The sequence below is a fragment of the Betta splendens genome, chromosome 1 (genome assembly GCF_900634795.4).
Source record: "Betta splendens chromosome 1, fBetSpl5.4, whole genome shotgun sequence".
Classification (NCBI taxonomy): domain Eukaryota; kingdom Metazoa; phylum Chordata; class Actinopteri; order Anabantiformes; family Osphronemidae; genus Betta; species Betta splendens.
In genome coordinates, this window is record NC_040881.3 from 20700423 (window position 1) to 20725989 (window position 25567).

The 25567-nt window shown below is 40.4% G+C and overlaps 1 protein-coding gene across 6 annotated transcripts; it reads left to right on the plus strand.

Moving 5' to 3' along the window:
• The first annotated feature begins 1208 nt into the window (after positions 1-1208).
• Positions 1209-23643, plus strand: LOC114870831 (zinc finger protein 638-like). 6 transcript variants are annotated; one of them, XM_055511964.1, is made up of 26 exons: positions 4897-6569; positions 7004-7104; positions 7636-13818; positions 15613-15674; positions 15972-16001; positions 16449-16624; positions 17326-17424; positions 17595-17743; positions 18380-18595; positions 18671-18769; positions 18896-18933; positions 19024-19067; positions 19166-19197; positions 19565-19684; positions 19758-19889; positions 19995-20036; positions 20319-20456; positions 20537-20695; positions 20784-21206; positions 21277-21744; positions 21824-21970; positions 22167-22272; positions 22370-22633; positions 22764-22871; positions 22983-23104; positions 23338-23643. In XM_055511964.1, the coding sequence occupies exons 3-26, from the start codon at positions 12472-12474 to the stop codon at positions 23362-23364; spliced, it is 4548 nt and encodes a 1515-aa protein (XP_055367939.1). In that variant the 5' UTR covers positions 4897-6569; positions 7004-7104; positions 7636-12471; the 3' UTR covers positions 23365-23643. The 6 variants fall into 6 exon arrangements, with proteins under 6 accessions (XP_028982699.1, XP_028982780.1, XP_055367939.1 ...); XM_029126866.3 differs by lacking the exons at positions 4897-6569; positions 7004-7104 and adding an exon at positions 1209-1619 and having other exon boundaries at positions 12155-13818; XM_029126947.3 differs by lacking the exons at positions 4897-6569; positions 7004-7104 and adding an exon at positions 1209-1532 and having other exon boundaries at positions 12155-13818.
• Positions 23644-25567: the final 1924 nt, after the last annotated feature.

Below are 25567 nucleotides of genomic sequence, written 5' to 3' on the forward strand. Positions count from 1 at the left end.
CTACCAAGACTCATTTCATGGACTCTCCCATTAGCCCAGGAGAGTTGGATCGGAAACCTGGAATGTGAACTAATAAAAAGAGAAAACTCTTCATTTGGACACAAGTTCTGGCTCAGATGCACCAGAACTTTAAACTGTCATAAACTTTCCACTGTTTCTGTGCAATGTTTAATTTTTAATTTACAGATTTGCCAGTAAAATCCTCAAAAACAACAAAGGGACCTCAGTCAAATTCCATCCATCCATCCATCCATCCATCCATCCTATTTCTATCGCTTAATCCCGTATGTGGGGTCGCGGGCCTGCTGACCTTACCCCAGTTATCTATAAAGCTGAATTAAGATATTCACCTTCTTTTAATCTGTGCACCATACATACAGTATATTCTAGATACACCAGGTAAATCATGTAAACCCATATTTGTGTTCTATTTTGAGTTAGTCCAATGTTACAATGTTTAATTAGTAATTTTTAGATTAAGCCATTTATAATTTGATGTTGCTACCTACTTGGCAAATCTAAGAGGACATAGTCAGAGCCATCCAATGCATAATTTGTTAATCCCCTGTCAGGAAAAAAGTAAAGAACAAATCAAGAGTTTTGGGTGGATCATAGACAAATTAATCAATATCTTAGACGTTGATAATAAGGAAATAGGACCAACAGTGCCCTATTCAGGGATACCTCCATGGTTATTGCAGGAAGCAGAGATTAAGAGTTCAATTAAGTTAAAGGTAGGAAGGAAATGGCAGGATGGATATAATATCAAGGTTAAGTTTGGAAAATACAGAACTGAATAAGACATTACGTTTATTGGGAAAACACCAGTCAGTGATTTTTGTCAGGTGGAGGAATCAGTGGGGCATGTGGTGTGCAACTGTCAACAGTACAAATCAGCAAGGGACAGATTGAGGAGGACATTGACAGCACAGGGAGTACAGGGATTCACACTACAGCAGATACTCGGTCAGTCAAGAAGTTATAGGGCGCTAGTCTTGTTTCTAAAGGAATCACAATGCTTAGATAGAATTTAGCTAGGGTTTGTTTTTTATTTCTTAAATTTTCCCTGATTCATTAACTCTGGTCCACACTCCAGCATGGTAGGTGGCGGTAGTGCACCTTTCAGTTGGTTGCCACCCGCCATTTAGAAAGAAGAAGAAGAAGAAGAAGAAGAAGAAGAAGAAGAAGAAGAAACACCAATCTACTGACCAAAGTATAGGGTTTAAAGGGAAAGGTTGATAGAGTTCCTAAGAGTAAATAAAGCAAAGTTAGATGTAAATATAATATTACATTTTAAAGCAAGTGACACGGGGTATAGAGCTGTTTTTAGGTGTCTAGGGGAAACAGGCCTGGATAGAATAATGGAATGTTAGATCACTAAAACTGAGCGTTTTCTTTGTAAAGTTAGGAAATAGAGTAGATGTGTAGATACAGTAGGTGGCGGTAATGCGCGTTAGTACGCAAGCTGTCATAAAAAAAACAAAAAGAAGAAGAACAACAAGAAACACCACGAAGAAGAGGAAGCGCGTTCTGTGAGTGAAAATGGTGGAGTTGTGGACATTTCATAAGAGATGGTGGAGTGAAAACAGCGATTTTTGCAAAGATACTCACTGTGGAAGGTATACACTGAACAGTGAAGTGGTGGTAGTAGTAATCGTAGTAGTAGTAGTAGTAGTAGTATGTGCGTCCACTTGGCGCGTCTGGGTAACATCCAGGCAAAATGGCTGGTTCGTGTGGCTACTTAGGACAGCACCGCTTTTCAGGAGTAAAATTAGGAAATGTAAATGCATACATGTGGTTTATGGTTCGGCTGTGTTTATTTATGCCTGTTTGCAAGCGAGTAAAGCTAAACGTCAAAACCCGAGTTATAAATTCGTCGCCAATCGGGCTTTGTTGCGCATCGATTGGAAACAGCAAGGTGGAAACAGTGTCTGTCTGGTTTTTGCTTATGCGGTCCGTTCATGTACAGCAATTTTTTTATTTATGTGTCAAATGAACATTGAAAACTTGCGACTAACTGATTGCCACTTGAAAAACTAAGGAAGCGCTAGTTGTAGTTTTTGAGCCCATGGCAAACCATCTGGAAAAATAAGAAAAAAGGAAACGGGGGACCAGTCACCGGACTTTCACAATAAAACACCTAAAAGCATTTGTAGTGCAACATCGACAAACCTCTGTACCTTTGAAGGATTGTGCTCACGTTTTTACACAGACTGAGACGTGCACAATGTTAATGTTAATAAGATACAATAATTTATTTCATTGTCAACTCTTGAAGAGAAAGGATTTAGTGCATCCTACTGTGTTCCATTTCAAGTCATTTTATGCAAAACCAAAGTTGACAACTACTTTTTAGTAGAAGGTGCCACTGATGACTACTTATGAATCTTAAACTATAAAGTAAAAGTAGTACATAGATTTGGTAAGAGCTATATTGTATATATGATATATTATATTTATAGTTTCCCATAATTAGAACAGATCAGTTGTCTTATAATGAAAACAGCGAGTAGCTATTATCACACTTTGTCCTCTGCTATAAAGGATAGAGAAAGGAATGACTGCTCTCTTGACCGCAGTCGGCTCAGAGTCAGTTCACTCAGTGTGATGCATGTTGAGTGGCTTTTATTTTTCTGCAGGTAAAGCAGGGTCTGAGGCAAGAGGCAAGATCAATGATTAAACAATTTGAAAGACCCACAATAAACCGAAATAAATAAATGTTAAGAATATTTAGACGTATACATGACCTTGGCACAACATTAAACAACTTTCCTGAACATAACCGCATTTACCAACCAAGCAAGAGGATTATATAACAACCTTTACATTATGTAATGACTTCATGGACTTGGCATATAATAATCACGGGAACACAAGTTCTTCCTCTAGTCTAGTCTGCAAGATTAAAAATAAAGTCAAATATTTCTAAAATTATTTGGTAAACGTAAATTCGCTCTAAAATGACACAACAAGACTATATGTAGCAAGACTATGTCCACAGTTTTGAGGTTTAAATATAACTTGTGCTTTTAGAGATTACCTTAAGTTTCATTTTCACTTTCTGTTTATGGCAAAATAATTGCACCACAGGAGACTTTTTCCATTTAAAAAAAATCTCAGTCAAACCATCTATTTTGGTCACTTTCTGCACCATTAACAATGTCTGATTTAACCCCTTTTTAACTTGGCCACTTTTTTTAGATTATTAGCTACATTCAAAATATGACTCCTATCTTATGATGGGGGGAATTTAAAGGAAAACTTTACTGATTTTCCATGGGGGCTGAGCAAAATGACCTTGGGTAGTATGTAAGAATGAAGAGACACTCAAATACTTCCATATTATCTATGCAGAGAAATGCAAAAAAGCTTCTGAAACATTTTAGAAGACTGTCTGCCTCAGGCTCACAGACTACAACTAGTGCTTCCTGGTTTCCTCTGTACCTGCCCCAGCATTGGGCTGGCTGAGAGGAGGTGGAGCCAGTCTGCTGGAGCGCAGCTGCTCTGTCCGCCTTGGTTTTCCTCGCATACACGTACAGCACTAATATTCAATGGCCGGAGGTCCTGCTGTAGATTATTTAGAAGACAGCAAGTACCTCAGCACGCACAGTCTGATATTAATGGTTAGTTGTATGGGCCAGAGTTCAGTGCCAATGAGTTACGGCGTATGGAGGAGGACAAGGCTGGCCTGGCATCCTGCAACAGCTGAGAGCCAGATGCATTATGTCTCTGTCCTGAAAGAAGCAGAACTGAATCTTACAGACAAACGTTCAGACATTGCTTTACATTTTTAACAAAAGGTTATATTTAAGTCTGTCTTTGAATAAAGACATTGTAAGTCGTTTAGCAGCCTTTTATTTTAAATCAAAGCAGAGAGTTTTTAGAAAGCCAAAGATTCCTAATTTAGTCGAAACCCTCTTCTTCGTCTGCTGTTAGTGGCTGGAAAAATAAGACGGTTGTCCTTTCAAAGAGTTTATGATGATACGCGATCGGCTGATATTGCCTACAAAAGGATGAAATTAATTATTTTATTAGTATTAGAGTTGTTGCCAGCCAGGCTAATGCACAGGCTAATGTTAGCAATGTAAGCTAGCACTACTCCTGCCGGTCCAAAACACAAGCAGCAGCTCATAACTGTAATCAAACTTTGAAGCACAAGCTAAAACAATAAACGGTTGGATATATTTCTTACTCTGTGCTCATTCTACCGTTCTGTCCCGTTTTATTTTTTTCTGGTTTGTCTTTGACACTATAAAGCTGGTTTGGACTGCTGCTTTGTGTACAAGCAGCACAAAACTAATGGTCGTTCCCCCGTCAGCAGTAGATATCACAACTTCATTCCAGAGGAGTCAGTGGTGAAGCTGATATTGCCTAAAACAGGAAGTAGTAATTTTGAATTAGTTGCTGTCAACCAGTCAAAGCTAATATACAAGCTAGCGTTGGCAACATAAGCTAACGCTACTTCCAATATTTTAAAAAAACATAAACAGCAGCTCGTAACTTTACTTAAACTTTAAAGCGCAGGCTAAAACAATAAAGTATAAAGTATATTACTTAGTGCACATTTGACTGTTTTGTCCCGGCTGTTTTTTTTCTGGTCTGTCCTGCAGCACAGAGACATGATGTGTCCATGTGGCTCTGCCCGAAGCCGGCTCTGGGCTCTCTGCTGCTGGTGCTGGTTCCTTATGGGCAGCTTCGTCCTCCTCCAAACAGTGTAACTTATTGCCGCTGTATTCTGGCTCATATAACTAACCACAAATATCAGACTGTGCTGAAGAACTTGCTGTCTGCTAAATAATCTACAGCAGGACCTCCGGCCATTGAATATTAGTGCTGTAAGCGTATGCGTGGAAAAACCATGGCGGACTGAGAAGTTGCGTTCCAGCAGACTGGCTCCAACTTGATGGGGCAGGTACAGAAGAAACCAGGAAGCACTAGTTGTAGTTTTTGAGCCAATGACAAACCATCTGCCTAGGCGTCTTACGCGAGGAAGACATTATGACATTGACATTATGGAGCAATCTGAGTGTCCCTTCATCCTTAAATATTACCCAAAGTCGTTTTTGTCAACCCCCATTGAAAATCTGTGACGTTTTCCTTAAATAGCAGAAACATCCTATATTGGCCAGGGTTTCTGACAGATACCAGGCTTTAATATCTTATTAGATGTTGTCTGTTTAAGACATAAATATTAACTTGGGATCATCATGTTTTTCCTGCTTATGTTGCAATTCTGTGTTTTATATGTATTAATATTGTCGTGCATGCAGGCTACAGTGATATTACCTTTTATTTTGTGACTTCTATTTAACACGTGCTTGGTCCTTTGCAGAAAAACCTGTCTACTTTTAGAAAATAATGATTTTCCCATATTTTAATTATATCATTGTATATTACGGTACTGAAAACTATGATTAAAAACTAGAAAAAGTAATTTCTTGAGAAATTACGTGGGAGAGCTGATCTGCTGCCGTAACAATGCCAAACGCTGATTAAGCTGCTGACGTCACAAAGTTGACGACAAAACGATGAAAACAACAAAACATTGACTAATTAAAAGGATGACGGCGATTAAAAAGATGACCATGGTGAAACGATGACAAGATTAAAACGATGACAAGATTAAAAAGATGACAATGATTCACAAGTTGACAGAGGTAAAAAGATGTCAAAGACATCTGACCAAGGTGCATTGTTGAGATTAATGAAAAAGCTGACTAGCTTTTTATTTTGAAACGATTTGAGGAAGTATTTGTAGTTAATTGACTAAGTGTGTAATAGTTTAATAACTAGTCATAATTTACCAGTCAGAATCAAAAATCTTAAATTAAAATAAATTACATTAGTGCTTTTATTTTTAAAGGATTTAGAAGTTGTGCGAGTGATTACTAAACTATAAAATAGGCGATAAAGCAAAAATTATTATTAAAGCAAAAGATTTACATTAAGCCCTTTCAGAATAAAAGCACCATAATAAGTGTTTTAATAAGTTATTTATTGAGCTGTAAAATAGTCTCATTAAGGATTGGTAATTATTCAGTCAGAACCAGAAACTTAAAGCATATAAATTGCATTGGTGCTTTTAATTCGAAAGGATTTAGAGGAAATGCGTGGGGGTAATAACGTTACTGTCAATTAGTCTTTAAAGGTCCATGCACATGCAAAAATCACTTTTTGGACATTCTGGTACGTTTTTTCGACTCCCTGGGTCATATTAAGACACTCCTGGTGTGTTAGAAGTACGCCCCCTACTTATTTCACATTTTTGAGAGTTTATCCAAGCCGGTTCAAGAACCATCGTTTCAAATTTGGCGGCCTCGATACGTCTGCATTTGCGCTGACCAATCACAGAACCAGCTTCGCCCCCCCAGACAAACCGGGACCCCAAAATGTACCTGCAACATTTCGTTTTAGTCCCTCCAGTCACAGACAAAAGAAGAAGTCACTCACTGCGCAGTCTACCATAGGAGGTGGCGCTAATGCACCTTTCAGTTGGTTGCCACCCTCCATTTAAAAGACAAAAGAAGTCACTTAGGTTGAAGAAGCGCCCACTTGCTGCTTCCCCAAACGTAAGTACATGCTTGATACTTATTTGATGTATGTACTCCAGAAGTTTCTCTGTTTATAATGTAGTTTCCCTCCTGTGTAAGGAATGCTAATTGCTAGAACCGTTGCGTTGCCACGCAATTTGGATGAGTCCAAGCCTCTCCAGCATTTGTCCGGTTCGAATTGTGTGATATATGGTACTGAGGTCATTCACTCAGCTCACATTATAGCTGCTAGCGCGATAGTAGCGCAGCGTTAGCGGCTAGTGTTAGTGGCTAGCCCTAGTAAGTTGTGAGTCAGCTGTGTTTCTAATTATTACCGAGCCTGACGTGTGTATGTTGTAGCCCGAGTAGACCTGTGAATTTGGGTTATGGCAGGTTCTATCTAAGTCTAACGTGTGTTGTTGCTTATCTAGTCAGCTACTTTAGCTGTAAACGTGACATATTTTTTTATACAGGCTGACGCATGCCAGCTACCGAAACGCGAGGAGGTTGCTTCTCAAACTGACACACGGCTACCTTGTAGAAGAGTAGAAGAGTCCTCACCTCAGGAGCAAAGGTATTTACATTTAACAGCAGTATAATCATTTGTCGGCCAATATGCAGTTTTATTTGACAGAGATTTTGCATTTCACATTTCAGTAGTTGTGGTATTCATAATCTGATCTATATTATTGTCTATGTATTTACTCTGTATGCAGTTGGTCAACCTATTTGATATTTTAGCCTGTTGACGGGTAATTTGTAACTCTAGTGGTTTGGAGCAGATTATGTGGAAAATGTGATGGAGACCATCTTCAATAAAGTCCTGCTGGACTCAGGTTGTTCTATGGAGGACCTTGTAAACTTCCTGTCCTACCGGCCTTCTGAGCAGAATTTGAGCAACCTGACAGAAAGGAGGTCATTAATGTCATGCTAAGATTTAACAAACCAACACTATAAAAGCTAAGTTAAAAACGTGTTTGCTCCAAACAACATTAAAACTGATCTAACTACCTCTATTTATTGTTTAGATCTGTGAAGGTTGTGAGATACATAGGAAATACTGGTCATTTCATTAATCTGCTATTCTATTCGTTATACCTTCTAGAGTGGTGTCAAGGAAAACAGCTGCATCCTCCATCTATACAGCAGCTGCACTGCTTCCGATGTCTTCCAACACGTGAAGACAAAAATGATCCTCACATCTCCCCAGCCAACTGCCCATGACTATACCTGTTCCACTCCAGAAACTATGCTTTCAACATAATCCTACCCGTTAATTTTGTGGTCTGCAAATTGAACTGTGACGGTAACTTATCCAGCATTATAGGGCTGGTGCATTGGTTAAAAATAAAGTTGGCTTTGACTATTGCTGTTTCACTGAACTATTTCTGTATGTATATACCTAATGAGGGAAAAAAGACAAATGTTTTATAATATTTCAGCTTTTATTGAGGTATTGCCAAAAAAACCCAATAATTTAGGTATTTCACAGGTGGTCTAAGTCCAACATAGGTGCCTTGTCCCTCAGGAAACACTGCCTTGATCCAGACCAGGGAAGGTGGGATGACTTGGACTCTTTGGCCTAGAGGTCCCCAGCAGCAGCTGACAAGACTTCTAGGCTAGATACCTGCAACAACTTGAGATACAGACAGACATAGTACTGAAAAAAACAATAATTTCTATTAGTTATATATTAGCACTTGATATATCATACACCTTACTAAAAGCAATTAAAAAAAAAATTAGGTCAATATATATTTAGAAACAAAACTATGTTTGTAAACCAGAGTTCCCAGGTACATTATGATTAATCTGTAAATAGTAGAATGTTCTAAAGTTTTTTATGAATTTCTGAGATACTGATATATTCCATGCATGTGTAATTGTCTGATATACTGTATATTAAATGTGTTCTGTAATGAATACACATTCAATCATACTGGCTCCAGTCCTGGATCATCAACCATACATGACAGTAGGTTTGGCAACTAGTTCAGGCGTCTTGAGGTAAGATTTATCGAAATTTTAATTTATTAATAAAAGTAATAAACATATGCAATATCTTGAAAGCAATATTTGCTGTCACACCATGGCATTCACTGTTCCTACATTGGCACTTAATTACAGACAAATATGGCAAAATATAAGCTGCAGCTGAAGATCCCATTATATAGAAAAAATATTTTTACACAGCAGCAGAACGAGAAATAAAAAAACATGTAAAAATGAGTATATATTAGTTTATCAAGCTATGCTCCCAAACAAGCTGTAGTCGTGTTATGAATATTCTGTTGTATTAATTCAGGCTGCTAATTTCCAACCATTAGTATTTAGCGTTAGCAGCTAATCAAGTTGCGTCCAGTTAGACGTACCTTAGACGTACCTTGCGCCAGTCGAACTGTAACCACTTCAACAGCCTCCCATTCGACTTCAGAGTCAGATTTTGGATCAAATGTATGGTTGAACTCCACTCCGAGGACGAGTCAGGCAGTGTCACTGTTACAATGGATTCAGTGACTGTGACGTTTCATTCCCACGGCTATGCGCTTCCTCAAAGGGGTGTGGCGATCAGTTTAGCTTCTGACACGCTCCGAAAATAGAGCGTTGGGGACGAGAGCTTAAAACACACATTTTCAGACGGGCCGTGTGGGCGATCTACAGCGCTTTTTGGCATGAAAAGTTACAGACACCTTACTGAGACATCAAGGTCCAATTCTTTAGCAATGTGGAGCATGAAAAAAGCGTGTGCATGGATCTTTAAATAGTCATATTTAACCATTCAAAGGCAAAAACAGTGCAGTTAAAGCTAATCAATTGAATTGGTGCTTTTATTTTGAAAGGAAGTAGGGGAAGCACGTGTGGGTAATTACTAAACTGTTAATCTATCTTTATATAGTCATAATTACTTAGCCAAAAGCAGAAATATTGCTATTAAAGCTAATTATTTGGCTTGGTGCTTTTATTTTGAAAAGATTTAAAGGAAGTGTGTGCTTAATTACTACACAATCCAATAGTGTAGACTAATCAGTAATAAGCATGGAACCGCTTTGTACACTGAGCATCAGGAGAAAATTATCATTAGTCTATGGGAGAAATTCAGGATCTCTCTTCGCTTTGAGGTTGACAGCGACTAAAGTATAGGTCTGAGGGTATAGCCAGACACATTAAAAAGAAGACAAGTATGACTACAATTTACTGAAAATATTACATTGATAGAGTGAAAATTGTGGCTGTAGTGACGAGTTAAAGACAGAAGTTCTGTCTTTAAAAAGCAAGCCCTGTTTCCAGCTGTCCCACTAATAAAAAAAAATAGAAGATAACAATAGAATAGAAGAAAATAACAATAGATAACAATAGTGTGAGAGCTGTTGCCAGCTCTCTTACTAAATATGTTGGAATATATAGTAAACAAAGCAGTGTTAACTGACTCACCATAAATCTCAACAGACCCTTGTTAATATCCTGTCATCATCCAGTATCATGCTTTATCAAGTTTAAAAATATAAAATTCAATAAGAAATAGGCCAGTGTTTTGCCAGGAATTTGGTGATATGATGCTATAGGGGTAAAGATTCAATATGTTCCATTATTCTTTCCACTAGTTCATTGTGTTGATTGTGCGTTGTAGAGCTAGAGTTAGACTATTTCTCTTATGCAACCACATAGTTTTTATATTTGCGTAAGTTTATAATTTATTGGTACGGCGTAATGTAGCTTTACTTTGCCATCTCGATTCCTTTTTTTTTTTATAAGGTTTTTACAAGGTGGAGTTTAAGACCTTACACAACAGATCCCACATACAGAAAGCCTTTAATTATAATTCATTACAATTTGACAACAACAGTGGAGAGGAAAAACTACTTCTCCAACAGAACCAGGCTGAATGTGGGTGGCCAGCTGCCTCGACCGGTTGAGGTGAGGGAATAGACAGAGAGAAATGCACAGCAACAAGAATAAACAACAACAGAGCACAGGCAGGATGGTTGGATCTGCGACTGCCCATCACCAACACAAATCTGAGTCAAACCTGTAGGTGAGGACAGAGTGGAGGACAAGCACACTGGAAAGAAAGAGACCAGATTAGTTAAACATGAAACAATGATGTGAGGTTATTGGATAGAAAAGAGAGAAGGAAACAGGAGCTAGAGATGGTTCAGTCATTGCCAGTGACCTGAACCAACTCTAACTATAAGCTTTATCAAAAAGGGAGTTTTTAAGCTTGACCTTAAAGGTGCAGAGTGTCAGCTACTCAAACCTGAACTGGAAGCTGGTTTCACAGTAGAGGAGCTCTGTTTCCTGTTCTGCATTTAAAGACTCTAGGAACCGCAAGTAGCCCAACGCTCTGCAAACGAAGCGTTCTTTTGTGAGCTTAAGGAACTATGCGGTCTTTAAGATAAAAGGAGCTTTATCATCAAGTGCTTTGTAGGTCAGTAGGAGAATTTTAAATTCTATCTTACATTACACAGGGAGCCAGTGCAGAGTGTAATTCAAGTCCCGTCAGAAGTGGCTGCAGCATTTTAAATTAGCTGTAGGCTTTTTAGGGAGCTGTTAGGACATCCAATGAGTAAGGAGTTACAATAGTCCAGCCTAGGGGTAACAAATGTATTGATCCGTTTCTCTGCATCGCTCTGAGAGAGGATGTTTCTAATTTTAGCTATATTTCTAAGATGAACCTAGGTAGTTTGGGAGATTTGTTTAATGTATGATGTAAAAGAGAGATCCTGGTCAAAGATGACAGGGTGGCTATCTGACTAAGTAGTATCTCTCTGAAATTCTTATCGTTTTGCCTAAAAATCACATTTTTATGTTACTAGAGAGTAGAGAGGCTCTTAGATTTAGATAAAGGGAAATATTCTCCTCCCACCTTTCAGGCAACTGAAGACACAAAAAGTTCACAATTGAACAGAATGATTATACTGTAATTTTAGACCACTAGCTGTTTGAAATTATATGTTTTGAATACATAATTTTACTTTTCTGTATAATTTTTTAATGTTTTCGGTATCAATGTATAGAAATGAAGAATAAATAAAGAAAGATCCAAATGTTAAGGTGTTTCCTAATCCTTGGCAGGTAGTGTAGAATAAAAAGAAAAAATCTGACTTTGTTGACCATTGTGTGCTGTCTGGCGAAGGTTTTTTTAACCGAACATTACGAAATTTCTTCACGTATTGCCAATGTATGTCAAACCTAGCTACCTTTATGTTATTATGGAATACTGTTGATTTTAATTTGTTCGAGAAGATGGTAAGCGTGGGACGGTAGATATTCCACTGTGATCATAGGATTGAGTTATCCTGCTGTTTGCACCAGTCCATTGTGATGATTGTGCATAGTAGAGTGCAGTTCTTTAGACTATTATATAGTGTGATATATTTGCCTTTTTAAGTTTATGATGATTTCATTGTTGAGGCATAATATTGCTTTGCTTTCCCATCATGAAAGAACCTTGACAGAGAACAAGAATTCTTAAACCTGCCCACAAACATTAAGAGAATCATACGACACTATATAAGGACTAGGTCAAATTCTTGAAAGGAAAGAGGACCCCTAACACTGAGCTACCTTTCAAATTAAAAACAAAACTTATTTGTAATAATATCTTTTTGCTTTCCACCTCACAGTCTCGCTATGCAACTCGCACCTTTTTCCTCCCCTTCATTTGGACCCCTGTGCTATATTGTCGGCTGCTGACAGAAACCAGAGGAACTCATTTCAGTTGGACCTGTGACTGGTGCTGCTACAGTGTCTGCTTCTTGACTGGCTCAGATTGAGGCTCAGGCACAAGTTGCTGTGCAGCAGCTTGCTGCTATAGCAACCAAAATCCTTCTCACACAGCCCTCTTGAATTTTGTCATTAGACCAATAGCTTTGCTTTGGGTTTAACATTGAAACAATAAGCAAATCCTACAACACTGCACACAGCCTGTTTTACTTGTGCAATGTACCACCATCAGTCTCAGCAACAGGGGCCACAGCCTTTCTCTAATGGCTCCAGACCTCCTCATCAGCCACCTGCAAATCAACATCAGAGTCGGACTCCCTCTGATATGTTGTCACAGGTTATAGGTTTTCAGTTTCCTCGTCCTACTCAGTTGCCTGATGAACTGGAGTCTGCCCTGGCTATCCGGGGGGCTAGAGACATGGACCATCGCCTCATTGACCACAGGAATCAGCAAAACCAACATCACAACCTCGACTCCAGTTCTGGGATTAGTCAACCTGGGAGTTATGGCGCTAATCCAGTAACTGTTTCCTCTGACAACAAACCTACCCACCAACAAGGAGCGGACTGGTCAAGTTACCAACCTCCAAATAAATTGTTTGTCAGTCCTGCAGCTAGTGCTAGTCAACAGTCACAACAGCAGCCTCAGAGCAGCCATACTGGACTAAACCTCCCCAATTGGACTAGCCCTGCAAATTCCTCACCTTTATCTCAATCTTGCCACTCTAGTGGTGCAAGGGGTGGTGGAGAGGGTCAGGGTTTGTACACACCGGAAAGTGCAGGAAGTATTTTGGCTAGTTTTGGACTTTCAAATGAGGACTTGGAAGTGCTGAGTCACTACCCTGATGATCAGCTGACCCCAGACACTTTGCCATTCATTTTACGTGACATTCAAATCAACAAATCCGGAAACTTAAAAGCCGTGGCTTCCACTTCAGCATCATTTTCACCCGGCATCCGCGATATTCGATTACCTACTTCTCACTGTTTGCCATTGACACATTTACAGTCTGTGGAGGTTCCCAGTCTTCTTACTGTTACTCAAACGGCAGGAAAAGTTATTGACTATGGCCACGCCAGTCGTGCAAACAATGAAAGTAGCACCAGAGAGACTTTCAAAAGAGAGCCACTGTCAAGTGAACGAACAATTAAAATATACCCATCCTCATTGTCGTCATCAACTGCAAAAGTGGATAAAGCTGAGAGGCAACAGGTTCATTTGGAGCACACAGAACCAAGTAAGCATGGTGACAAAGATTACCGCAGGACAAGTAGCGACCATTGCAAGAGCCGTCGATCGCCTGGGAGAGATTTTCCACCTTCATCAAAAGCTCGTAATTTAGATCAAGACTACAGACAGGAACGACTGAAGCCAAGGCCCTTATCTGAAATTAGAAGTGAGGATTCCTCAAGACAGTCTCTGTCCTCTTCGTCAGACTCAAAACCAGTCAACAAAAGCAAGAGGTTTCCTTCTCCAACCATGGTGACTGATTTCTCAGCTATGCTTCCCAAGGTGTATCCCCATACCTGCACCTTGTGCCACACACAGAGCGATGAGGAGAAGGTAAGTGTCAACATGCCCTTATACCAATATCCAAAAGCCTTCCTAAGAAATATTCACCTGTAAGCTTGTTTTTTTAAGAATAGTGGTTAAAACATTGTCTAATAGTTGTTGTAGCCACATCTGTAGAGCCTGAAAACAAGTACAATACGAGGACCTCCTGAATAAACACATTTTGTTCTCTCTTCCTACAGCACTAATTTCAAAATGATGTTGAAATGTAACCCTGTGGCAGAAATCCTGCATATTGGAAACTCACTATTAGAACTACTATAAGGTTACTATAGGGATGGTTAAGTACTAAGACTTTAGTGATGCATCATGCATACTTTCAACACTCAAGAATAAAAGGTGGTTAGTAATAAACATTTGAAAAAGTCCAACAAATGTACAACATGCAAGCTTAAAAAAGGCACAGGGACAAGAACTAACACAGGTTGGATGAGCTCCTCGCACAAAGTCAAGCGTCTGTAGCCAATGTTAAAAACGGTTAGAAATACCCCAATAGCTTTTTGCGGCTAACAGGTCTCTGGGTTTGGTTTAGACAATTTTCATTGTGCCGCCTTTCAGCCTCTCGCCAGACTCCAGATCTGATTGGCTGCCCCTACTGTGTCCGTTGGTTTATGGCCACAGGAGCTGCTCCTTTGATTTTGAAGTCACAACACAATCTGCTGAAATATGATTGGATATAGGCTATATAATATATAACGAAGAGGATATAAAATGAAATGGAGAGAACAGACTATGGAGAATAGTTGTATTTACATAATTAAGAAAAAGAAATAAATTAAATTTTTGTATGTTTAGGCCAGAGACGGCTTTGCTGACCCTGACGGCACACTACTATTACACTATTACACTATTACTATATGGTTACAAAAGGTTTATTTTAGAGTTACCATATTACTGATTATAGGGTTTCTAAACTGCTTGTGTGAGCCATGCTTTGAAACTCACAGGGGGAGAGAGGAAACATACTTCTGTCTGTATTCACAAAACCTAAGCTAGTGCTGTGCATGTTAATGCACAGATTGTAAAAACTGCATCTGATGCCCTGATGCTACGAAGTTTTACAAAAGGTGCCACATAAGTGCCACTTTTAAATATTACTTAAAATAACTCCTGTTGCGTTTTTGAACATTGGAATCATGTTCCTATTGAAAAAGAGAATTTCTATTGGCTCGTTGTACCACAAGATCAACCAGACTATCCCCTGGTTCTCACACTCAGTTATACTCCATTCACCACCACTGACCCAAATTCCAGTAACTGATGAATCACTTGACCTGACTTTTCATCTATCCTTGTGCTACATTAATTTACCAGGGCTGAGGTTCTGGTTATTGTTCTGTTCCTAACTCATTATTTATGAAATGTGTCATAAGATGAGTCCTGAGCATAACCAGATTTACTAATGGAAGACTATATTATGCGCAAGTAATCAAGAATGATTAATTTTAACTTAATTTAATTTATTCTATTAAAGCTTGGAAAAGTAGAGTTGAGGCATTGTTAAGGATCATGATGACATGAATAAACTCTTGTTGGTTTTTTTTAAGTTTTTTATGTTCTCAGAGGGTTTACTGTTTTGTGTCATAATTACCACTATCTGCCATCTGTAACACATTAACAGTTTTTCAAATGCGTCCCAATAAGTGAATATTTTCGATCATGCAGTGAAATAGATGACTGAGTGTTCAGAAGCAGCACTACACACGTGGCTTTTGTCTTCGTACATGTTAAATGTTGTTTCCGTCCATGTCTGTGATGTTACATCTCCATGTGTTGTTTCTTCAGGACTGGGTTGCTCATGTTAACACCGTTGGCCACACTGCTGCCTGCAGAGACCTTCGCAACAGGTGAGGACTTTTGTTGCTCATGCTGTACACATTATCATTATGTATGATGTAGTGCAGTAATTTGTTTTTTTTTTTGATGTGACTAATCTTTCATAATAAAATAAAAACTATTGGTTCTTTTAATCTGTGGATTAACCCTGGGATTTTATATTTTTCTATTAGTTCACACCAGTACATCAGATTGTTATTATTACCATAATAACTGCTGTAGGATTGCAGTGTTAATTCTGTATTGGCTCGATGGTCTAAACTTGCACAATATCCTAAGAAGACATACTGATATCTGTCTGTCCAAAGGTATCCCACATGGAAACCAAATCTACCAAGGTCAGTGAGACTCCTCCTTATCAGTTTGTGACAATGCCCAGCAGCCAGTGGGAGACATTTTGTTCAACCTCCTGGCTTACAAATATTCGGAACAACTTGTCAATATATATAAGTTATATAACTGTAACTATATATAAGTTATATAACTGTAACTATAACTTTAATAACAACTGGCCAGTCACATTCAGCAGTTTTGTTAGTTCACTCTTTGAAAAAGAGTCTGCTCTAGAATTAGCTTGTACATGTGTTGATGTTCATGTTTTGACCTAATAATAAATACTCGTTTGTTCTAACACAGTAAGGAAAGGTAGTTACTATTTAGAAACAGCTAAGTGTTTGAGAAGTCTTGACTAGATTTTGACCACTGCTTGTCAACACACATGTAAGAATGAGAAAGTTCTTTCCTATAAGCTTTGTCCGTCTTGTGAATGATTTTATTTCATCCAGTCGAAGTGGACGATATGTCAGCCGGACTCTGTGGGATCCCAGGGATGGCTCTCCATCACAGTCTGTATCCCGATCACGGTCGCCTTCTCCTTCCTCAAGCAAACACCGGGGAGACTCCCTTAGACCACACGGGAGGTCTTACTCACCTCACAGTTATGCTCGCCCCCACTACCCAGGTAAAAATAAAGAAATTAACTGTTGATGTTAAAAAACAAATTTCAGAGGTTGTATGTGGATGTAGTCATCTATTATTTAGCCTCCTTTTCTCGTATGTAACTGCAACTCAAATTACAGTGTCTCTCTAAACAAAGCAGTTTGTGACCAGAAAGTAGCCAAATACATTGTGTGCTGTCAATGACGAAAGTTTGTTCTAGCCCAGGGGTTGGCAACCTTTAACACCCAAAGAGCCATTTGTACCCGTTTCTATGGAAAGGAAAACCCTGGGAGTCTCAATGGGGGGTGGGGAATAGAAACTCAGGGAAGAGCACAAGAGATAACACGGGCACAGACACAGGGAAGCGCACACCTGAGGATGCACGAGGTAAGGAACTAATTGGAGCAACGGGGCAAAGAACAGAAACACAGCAGTGAGGACATGTTTGGCGTGTACACCGACAAGGAGCGTGTCCCAGAAAAGGCAGTGGTGAGGACATGTTAGTCGTGTGCACCGACGAGGTGAATTGAGAGGAGCGCGACTGCGATGCAATTTTAACTGACAAAAAAATGATGCAATATAATGTTATTTGAGTATTCAAGGTCACACTTTTCCAATCCAATTTAGAACTACAATTTAAAAGAACTAATACAAATAAAATATAATAAAACAAACACCTGAAATTCAAATCCAAATTACTATTTGGCATGACTGTGTATTTAGAGTACCACTACTCTGGCACACGCAGTCCGCCTGACCTGCACCAGACCTCCTCCTTGTATAGAGATCATCACCCTGAGAAGAGAAACAGGGAACCAACAGGTAAGTCAATGTGTAGGACTTCAAATACTTTAAATACATTAATAAAGTAGGTCTACAATGCAATACCTCTTAGTAATATGCCATATTAAATTTCACTGTATTGAAATGTAATAGTTGTAATGTTTCTTTTTGCTGTCCTGTCCTCCTGCCGTTTCACTGGGTGTCTGAAGGGAATTCTTCTCGAAGGGCTGTGAAGCGTCCACATGATGCTGCAGTCAGGTGCCCCACCAAAACCAACAAGCAGCAATCCCTCCCCAAACAAGGACCTGCACAGCCAAGCACCAAAGTTGTTAAGAGCACAACAAAGCCTGGACCCAAGGTGACTAAAGTGACGTGTGCAAGTCCAGAGTGTTTAGTTTTATTTGTGTAAAATAAAAAATACATTTGTAAGAAAATGGGTTTATTGTGTTTTAACTAATAAGTCAGAACTAAGCAGTTCTCAGTTATTTATACAAGTGACCATCTAGAATACATGTGTCAAGCTTAGTTCTGCTGCTGATTACCTTGATCAGGTGTATTTGTTTGCTTTCTAGCTTGTCATTGACTGAACACACTTGGTCATGGTAATCAGTAGGAGCTGGGGCAGGGATAGGTGGAAAACCAGCAGGGCAGCGGCCCTCAATGGCATCAGTTTGGCACCCCTGATCTAGATCATGAAATGAACAGAGGCACAAACATCAGAAGTTGTCATTCACTTTGTTCGTTTAGTGGCTTATTAATAATTTCATTCCATCAAATTTTATTTTCACATCAGAAAGGTTATATAGTTAAAAACTTTACAGAAAGACACAACTATATAGTAAACCCGGTAAATCCCACATCTTTTCTATTATTTTCTCTAATCCACCCACATTTAAAAATGAGCATTAATTGCTTGATTACTTGAAGGTAAAATTGCATTGTGATCTCTGGTTAAACTGTGTTTTCTCCTGTCCCTTACTCTTTTAACTTATAGTCCACCAAGTGTCCACCAGCCAGGAAGAAGAAAAGAACAGTGAGTCCACCCGCACAGGACTGGTCTGTTGCAGATCGCCTGGTGTATCTGACTGGCATTCCAAACGATGCCTTGGAGCAGGAAGTCACAGACTTGGTTGGGGCCTTTGGCAAGATTAACAACGTCCTCCTCATGCCGGGCTCTGGGGAGGAGAGCCTGGAGTCTGAAGGACAAAAGGTGATGCTTATTAGTTACACCTTTTGATTTTTTTAAAGCCCCCAATTTAACTCATTGTCACCTTCCCATTTGTAGGCATCTGTGTGCATGGTAAAGGCTAAAGACGCTGAAGCATTAGCTACCTCCACCAGTCTGTCCATTAGAGGCCAGCAGATCACTGCTTCAGTAGCCAAGGTAGAAAATATGTTCTGTACACCCTCTGGTACTATAAGACATACACAAGGCTGAACATGCAGTTTGTGGCTGAAGCAATTTAATTTGTGTGCAGTCTCATGTACAGAGTCATGTTTCTGCTTCCAGAAACCTGAAGGTGGACATTGTTCTGATGGCAACAACAGGTTTGTGACCAATTCTGTCTGCCCACTCTGCCTGTTCTGTTCAACCACTACCACCCCCCCCCACAATTTTAAATATTTATTCCATTACAGCAACCTTCTTCAAAGACAGAAGAGTGGTCCTGGAGAGGATTCAGGTAGGACAATAGACATCCATCATCCAACATGTCATCCTTGTACTAAGTTATAGTGAGGTTGGTTGTGTGTAGCTGTTTACATTCTTTTTCAATTGCAGGAGGTGAAGCTGACCAGAAGACGGTTGATGAGGTGCACCAGCCACATACACACAACACCTCCTTTTCATATAACTCGTGTATTCAGCCTGTGATGATGCGTCATGAGGGATGCTCACAAGTGCCTCAGGTCTACATCTTCCTACAGTAAATGGCCTCCACAAACTAATTCAGAAGAGACTTAAATTCATAATGTCCACGTAAGACACCCTTTCCTTTATTCGATTCCAGTTCAGTGAGCTCTGCGCCGGTTTTAGCGAATTGTCGGCGTTAAGTCTTGAGAATGAATGAAAGGAATAATGCGTTAACATGCCCGGCCCTAATTGTAACATTCATAACAAAATAAATAGTACACTTACATAAATAGTCTATTTGCTTATGCCCTTACACCTATTCTATAGAAGGGCATGGTGTTGATTACTGGACTTCCTGAGAGTGGCTGGTCAGTAAGTGACATAATCTCAATTGTTGAGTCATCTGGGACTCCCTCCGACATCGTCATGGCAGCACAAATAGGAAAGGTCAGTGCTCTCCTTTTTGTCCTATTTCTATTGTTTAAGCAAATGGCTGTTAAGAACATCTTTTGTGTGATAGGTGCTGGTGTCAGTGCCTGACATTGAGACTGCTCAAGAGCTGGTGAAAGTCAACACTTTTAAGCCTGCCAAGGTTAAAGACCAGGAGGTAACAATGATCCAGGTGAAACAGCGCATCGGCTTCAGCACTCCGGTACAACTACCATAGGTTTAGAAACAGTATATTGAAATAGGTTCGACCTCTGTGACCATTTGTGTTATTGATCATGCAATAATGATAACCTACCTCTCTACACAGGTGGCACTTTACAATACATTGATGCGATCAGTGGACACAGAAGTGAGTGTTTCTACCAATATGATTCTTTTTTTTTTTTACACAATGAACAAGAATTGATCATTCAAAACCGCTTGTTTGTGTTGATGAGCCTGAATGAAGTGACTGCACAGCACCACACACTGCAGCACAGACACTTCATTCAGGCTCATCAACACAAACAAGCGGGTGAAAATGTTGGATGTATTGTAGCAGCATGATAGGAACATTTGTGTTCTGCAAGCCCCTAAGGCTCCTTTTAGTGGAACTGAGCTAGTCTGTATTAAAATTCCTTGTATTCTACAGGAGAGTCCTGCTCCCGTAATCTGGAGCAGCCTTTTGGTGATCAATAATGTTCCTGACTCGTTGTCTGCCTCCTCTGAGGTTCAGAAACTGGTGCGACGCTTTGGTACAGTTATTAAGACGCTGGTTCTCAACAATATGGTGAGAACTGATTGTGCAGCTGTAAATGTGCTAATTGTTCATGTCATGAATCAGGAGCTTTATTTTATGATTCTGCTCAGGTAATTTGTGAAATGGCCACCGCAACCATGGCCCTGTCTGTATACAAACGCTTCCAGACGTTCCCATGCATCATTCAAAACAACCCTCTCTTCTTCTCCCGCAAGCCGGATGCCAAGGCACAGACAAAAGTCATTGCTGCATATGCTAAATCATATGTGGTGGGTAACTTTAATTGGCATGATCATCTTTAACCACCTCCTGATGTGACTCTGTCCTTGGTTTAACATGTTTTTCTTCTGATCACAGGGTACATCTATAAGTAGCAAGGGAAGCCAAACAGGAGCAGTTTTGGACAAAGAGGAGGCAGCACATGAAGAAAAGCATAACTCTCAATTGGAGGAGATGGGAGAAGATGATAATAATGATAAGAGAGAAGGGACAGTCAAGAACAGGGATATGACTACTAGTAGTAAAAATGAAGGCAAAGACATTGAGCTAACAAAGGGTGTTTGCAACTGTGCTAATTCTGACGCCATCCTAGGAGGAAGTGTGGATGTGGACATAAAAGACATGGCCACTGTTCAGAATGCTGTGGAGACATCAGAAGAGAATAAAGACATCAGTGCATCTGAAGTTACACATGTGACTGTAGCTGGTGAAGAGACAGAGCCACGTGCATCTAATGGTGATGCAGCTTCTGGGGAGACAGTTGCACCAGAAATCCATAAGGTAAAATATTTGTAATAAATAGCCAGACTGTGTCTCATAGCAGCTTAGACTTATTAGGTTCTTCTTTCAGCAGGTTACTCAAGAGATGGTTAATGTGCTGCTTATGGAGTGTCGAACAAGATTTGGCAGCCAGCCCAGCAGCATAGCAGTTTCCTGCAGAGAAGAGAACGAGAGAGAGATACAAGGAGAAAAAGAGCTGCATGAAAAGGCAACAGAGGAGTCAAAAGAACAGGCTAAGAAACACCCAGAAGAAGAAAAGAAGCCAGACAAGGAGAAGAAAGCAAAACAAGCAAGAAAGGAGAAGGTGAGGGAAAGAGAGAGAAGGGAGAAGGAGAGGAGGCCCTCTGAGAAGGAAGAGAGGGCTAAGAGGGAGCGGGATGAAAGAATGAGGGAATGGGAGAGGAGGGACCGAGAGAGGTGGGAGAGAAAGAGAGCATATGGTGAAGGTCTTCCTGGATCAAAGTCATCTGTAGAGAGTCCAAGAAAGAGCTCCTGGAGAGATGACCACAACAACAGGCCAGAGGCTGAGATTCAAATGGTGAGAGGACGACAGTGTTGGTGCAGACGTGTCTTCATTCTATACATTTTTATCACTGTTCTGTCTTCTGTTGTGCCAGGACGAGGAGGAGGAGTTCCCTTTCAATATGAGTGACTTTGTGACTGTAGATGAAGTAGGAGATGTGACTGACATTCCTTCCCCTGTTCATTTGGAAACCATAGAGAAAGGGGGAGAAGCTCTTACATCTGAGCCGGAAACCGTTGAGGTACTTTTTGAGGTCTATTTGTACCGGTTGACAAAAAATGTGATTCTTAACATATTCAAACATTAAAGCTGCAGACATCAGCTCAGAGGGGAGGGGTACGCCCTGGGCTGATACAGTATACAGTACAATATATTATCGTTTATAATAAAGTGCAGAGACTTGTATTTCTACAGTGGAATTTTCTATTTGGTTGTAGGACACACCCACAAAAACATTGTTAGAGGCCCCAGCAGAAACTGACAAGCAAGTGTCAGAGCGTGAAACACATGTGGCACCTGAAAGTAAGACCACATGTCAGACAGGTACTAAACTTTTATAACCTGAACGGAATACATTCATTTAATTCAATTCATTCATGGGTACAATGTCTTATCTTGTGTTTATGTGTGGGCACCATAGCCGCTCTAGGCTCACACACTGAACACTTATTCCTAAACGCCCTCACAATCTTAGGTCAACCCCCTGAAGCTGCTGCCGAGGACTCTGACAGCACAGAAAAAGGGGCCCCCGCTGCAGGTACTGGGCCACCACTGCAAATAAGTGACAAGGAGGGCAACAGTGTGAGCAACAGCCTGGTTGAGGAGGAGATGGTGGTGTCAAACAAAACAGGAGAGAAGACGCAGGATGATGACACAGAGGAGATGGCTTCATCTGCAGCGACGGGTAACTTGCAATGCTGCTCTTCAAGCCTGTTACAATGTGTCATAGTTTCTAGCATTATGGAGCCACTGCTGAAACTGTTTCATTTAGGAGTTAGTTGAGATTTTAATACAGAGGTCTCTGTGTCACCCAGGAAATCAAGAACAGTTCAAAGACCAAACTGACATCGGAGACAAGTGTGAGAGGATGTCCATGAGTGCAGATGACATACTGCCTCCTTTTGACCCGAGCAGCCCAGTTGGTAAGACAGCTACCTGGGTGTTATTTATTCTTCATATTTGGACAGCTGTGTAAGCATTTCACTGCATGCTGGCTTACATTTTTGTTTGTGTGTGTCTGTCTGTCCCTACAGGCATGGAGGTCTTGGTCCCAAAAACTGGGTTCTTCTGTAAGGCATGTAATCGCTTCTTCAGTGGAAACAAAGAAGCAGAGATCAACCACTGCAAAACCTTCAAACACTATGAGAACCTGAAGGTAGGTAGTCAGAACATTGGCCTAATTTCTTTTTGGACAGGGTCAGTCTGGCCATTTACAATCCAGGCTGTGAATGAATCAGATCCTCAAAGTAATAATGTTTTCTAACGGAGAAGGAGGTCAGACAAAGCATAAAGGAACCTCCAGCTCAGTGATTGACAGTCGAGTCTGACTGACGACCAAACATTTTTACTTACTTTTACTTTTTACTTTTAATTCACTTTCTATCTTAGAAATATATGAAGACCCCACAAACATAAGACGTGATCTCCAAAGGTGCCTCCAGGTTGACGAGCTGTCAGAGTTCTGACTGAGTCTCCCATTTCCTTCCTATCGTCTCCTTTGGTGGTGTTCTCTTCTTTGTTGTTGTCTTTCTGCCAAAAGGTCCAGATTTTCATATTGCTGTAAACTAAACTTGTGTCTTGTCCTCTTGTTTTTAGTATCTGCTTAAAGTTTTTGTTGTTCAATTAAGAGGCACAAGAGGAAACTGTACAGATGAAGAACTGTGCATTAGCAATAAAAACACCTGAATAAACGTATTCAGTGTGTTCCTTATTATTCACATACTTCTTCCAGAGGCAAGTTTGTTGTCACCCACAGTGCACAGTTGCTGTGTTTGAGGTGAGTAAAGCATCACTAGCAGAACAGTGCAAAGGGAATGTAATTTTCATAGACTGATTTTGATTTATAGTTATCAATATCTAAGTGCTAATATGGTATGTTGCTGTCACTATGGCAGCATCTAGATGCGAACCCATCCAATGAGTCACAGGAACGGTCAGCCTGCAACTGTAAAACCTGCTTCAGAGGAACCTAGGTACAATTGGTGTTTTTTTGTATTTTCTGTACAAGTGTGTACACTGTAAACCCGTTAATTCTTCTAGTGACTAAGGTTCAATAGGGTGACTAAATCTAACATCACACACAATAGAGAGATTACATTCCATCAAATTAATTTTTGACAGCTCTAGGTGAAAGGTAATCTGCCCCTTCACCCTGACCTCTAAGGCCACAGGTCACCCTCCAATGTCAAGTGTCAGCAATGTCAAAAATCACCTGCATTCGGACGCCACACACCTTTGCCATGGAGGGGCAGTCTATAACCTGAGAGGATGAAGGGCAAACTCACCTTTTAACCCCGAATGTCAAAGACCAGCTGTGTCAAAAGGTGTCTGACCCTTCACCGGCGCCTTCGCCATCTCATGTTAGAAATTTCTTCTCTGTATCAAAGGGCTGTAGCACACATGCTCCTCTTACTCTTCTTGCTCCTCTCAGTGATTAAATCCAGACACTTAACGTTCACTGGTGTCACCCCTCTCAGTAGGGAAAGTTCCCCTGGAACCCTGCCAGACTTGCACTCGCAGTGCCACCCATTTCAACACTTCTGAGGCACCAAAGGGAGTTCCGTGTGTCTCTTATTGGTCCTGATTTCATGGGGACTCTTCCACAGTCTGATATCCATTATGTTTGTGGGCACACAATCTATGTGGATTAGATGGCTCCTACGTGATAACAACACAGCAGACGACTTCCAAGGGACAGCTACAGGAGCGGGAGATTGACCTGAAGGACAGTGATCGGATCTGGGGATCAACCGTTCCCATGGACAAAAAGCTCTGGACTACAGGCCACAAGAGTCAAGACCGTTCTGCAATGTCATGGTAAAGGCCCTTGCCATTATAGCTTGTTGTCTCACCGTCCTAACAATCCGTGAGTTACATGACCACTTGGTGTTAGATCTGCTCACTGCAAGCAAAGGTGGAGTGTGTGTGATAGTGGGCCCCAAATGCTGCACATACATTCCAGGAGACGACCAAGTCGCGAAGGTCACCCAACAAGCAATCCGTGACCTACAGCACATATCCAATGTGCAGACGGCTGATGTAGTGAAAGATAAATCCTGGTTTGATTGGTTTAGGTCTGGCACATGGACTGACATTCTGAAGAACATCTTTGGACCGTTTCTAATGATCCACTTGGTTCTGATGCTAATTGTGTTGTGCGTAATTCCCTGTTTGAGGGCCATAATCATCAGGCTGGTGAATCAAGGCCCTTCTCAGGGTATGAGCAGTAATGTACTCTCGACGTTTACAATATACGCCTTTGAAGCTTGATAACTGTAAAGAGAACCTCAACGTTGTTAATGGAAATACATGCTAAGCTGTAAATTTTGTGCTTTTGACCCTACCTAGGATGTTGCAACATTTAATCCCTGTTTTATGACGACTGCACTGAAAATCGAAAGAAGTTGTGCTGTTCTGATGTATGCATGATTGTTTAATGAATGTTTCAATGTTAAACAGGAGGGAAATGTTGGAAAAATGCAGCATTTAATCATTTAAACATATTTGCTGTGGTTTGCTGTAACATCATTAGCTGTGCTATGGCCTGGACGTTATATAGAGAGTACTGGTGTGAAGCATCCTTATCTGATGTGCCCAATGCTTGCTTTGTGCAGAAAAT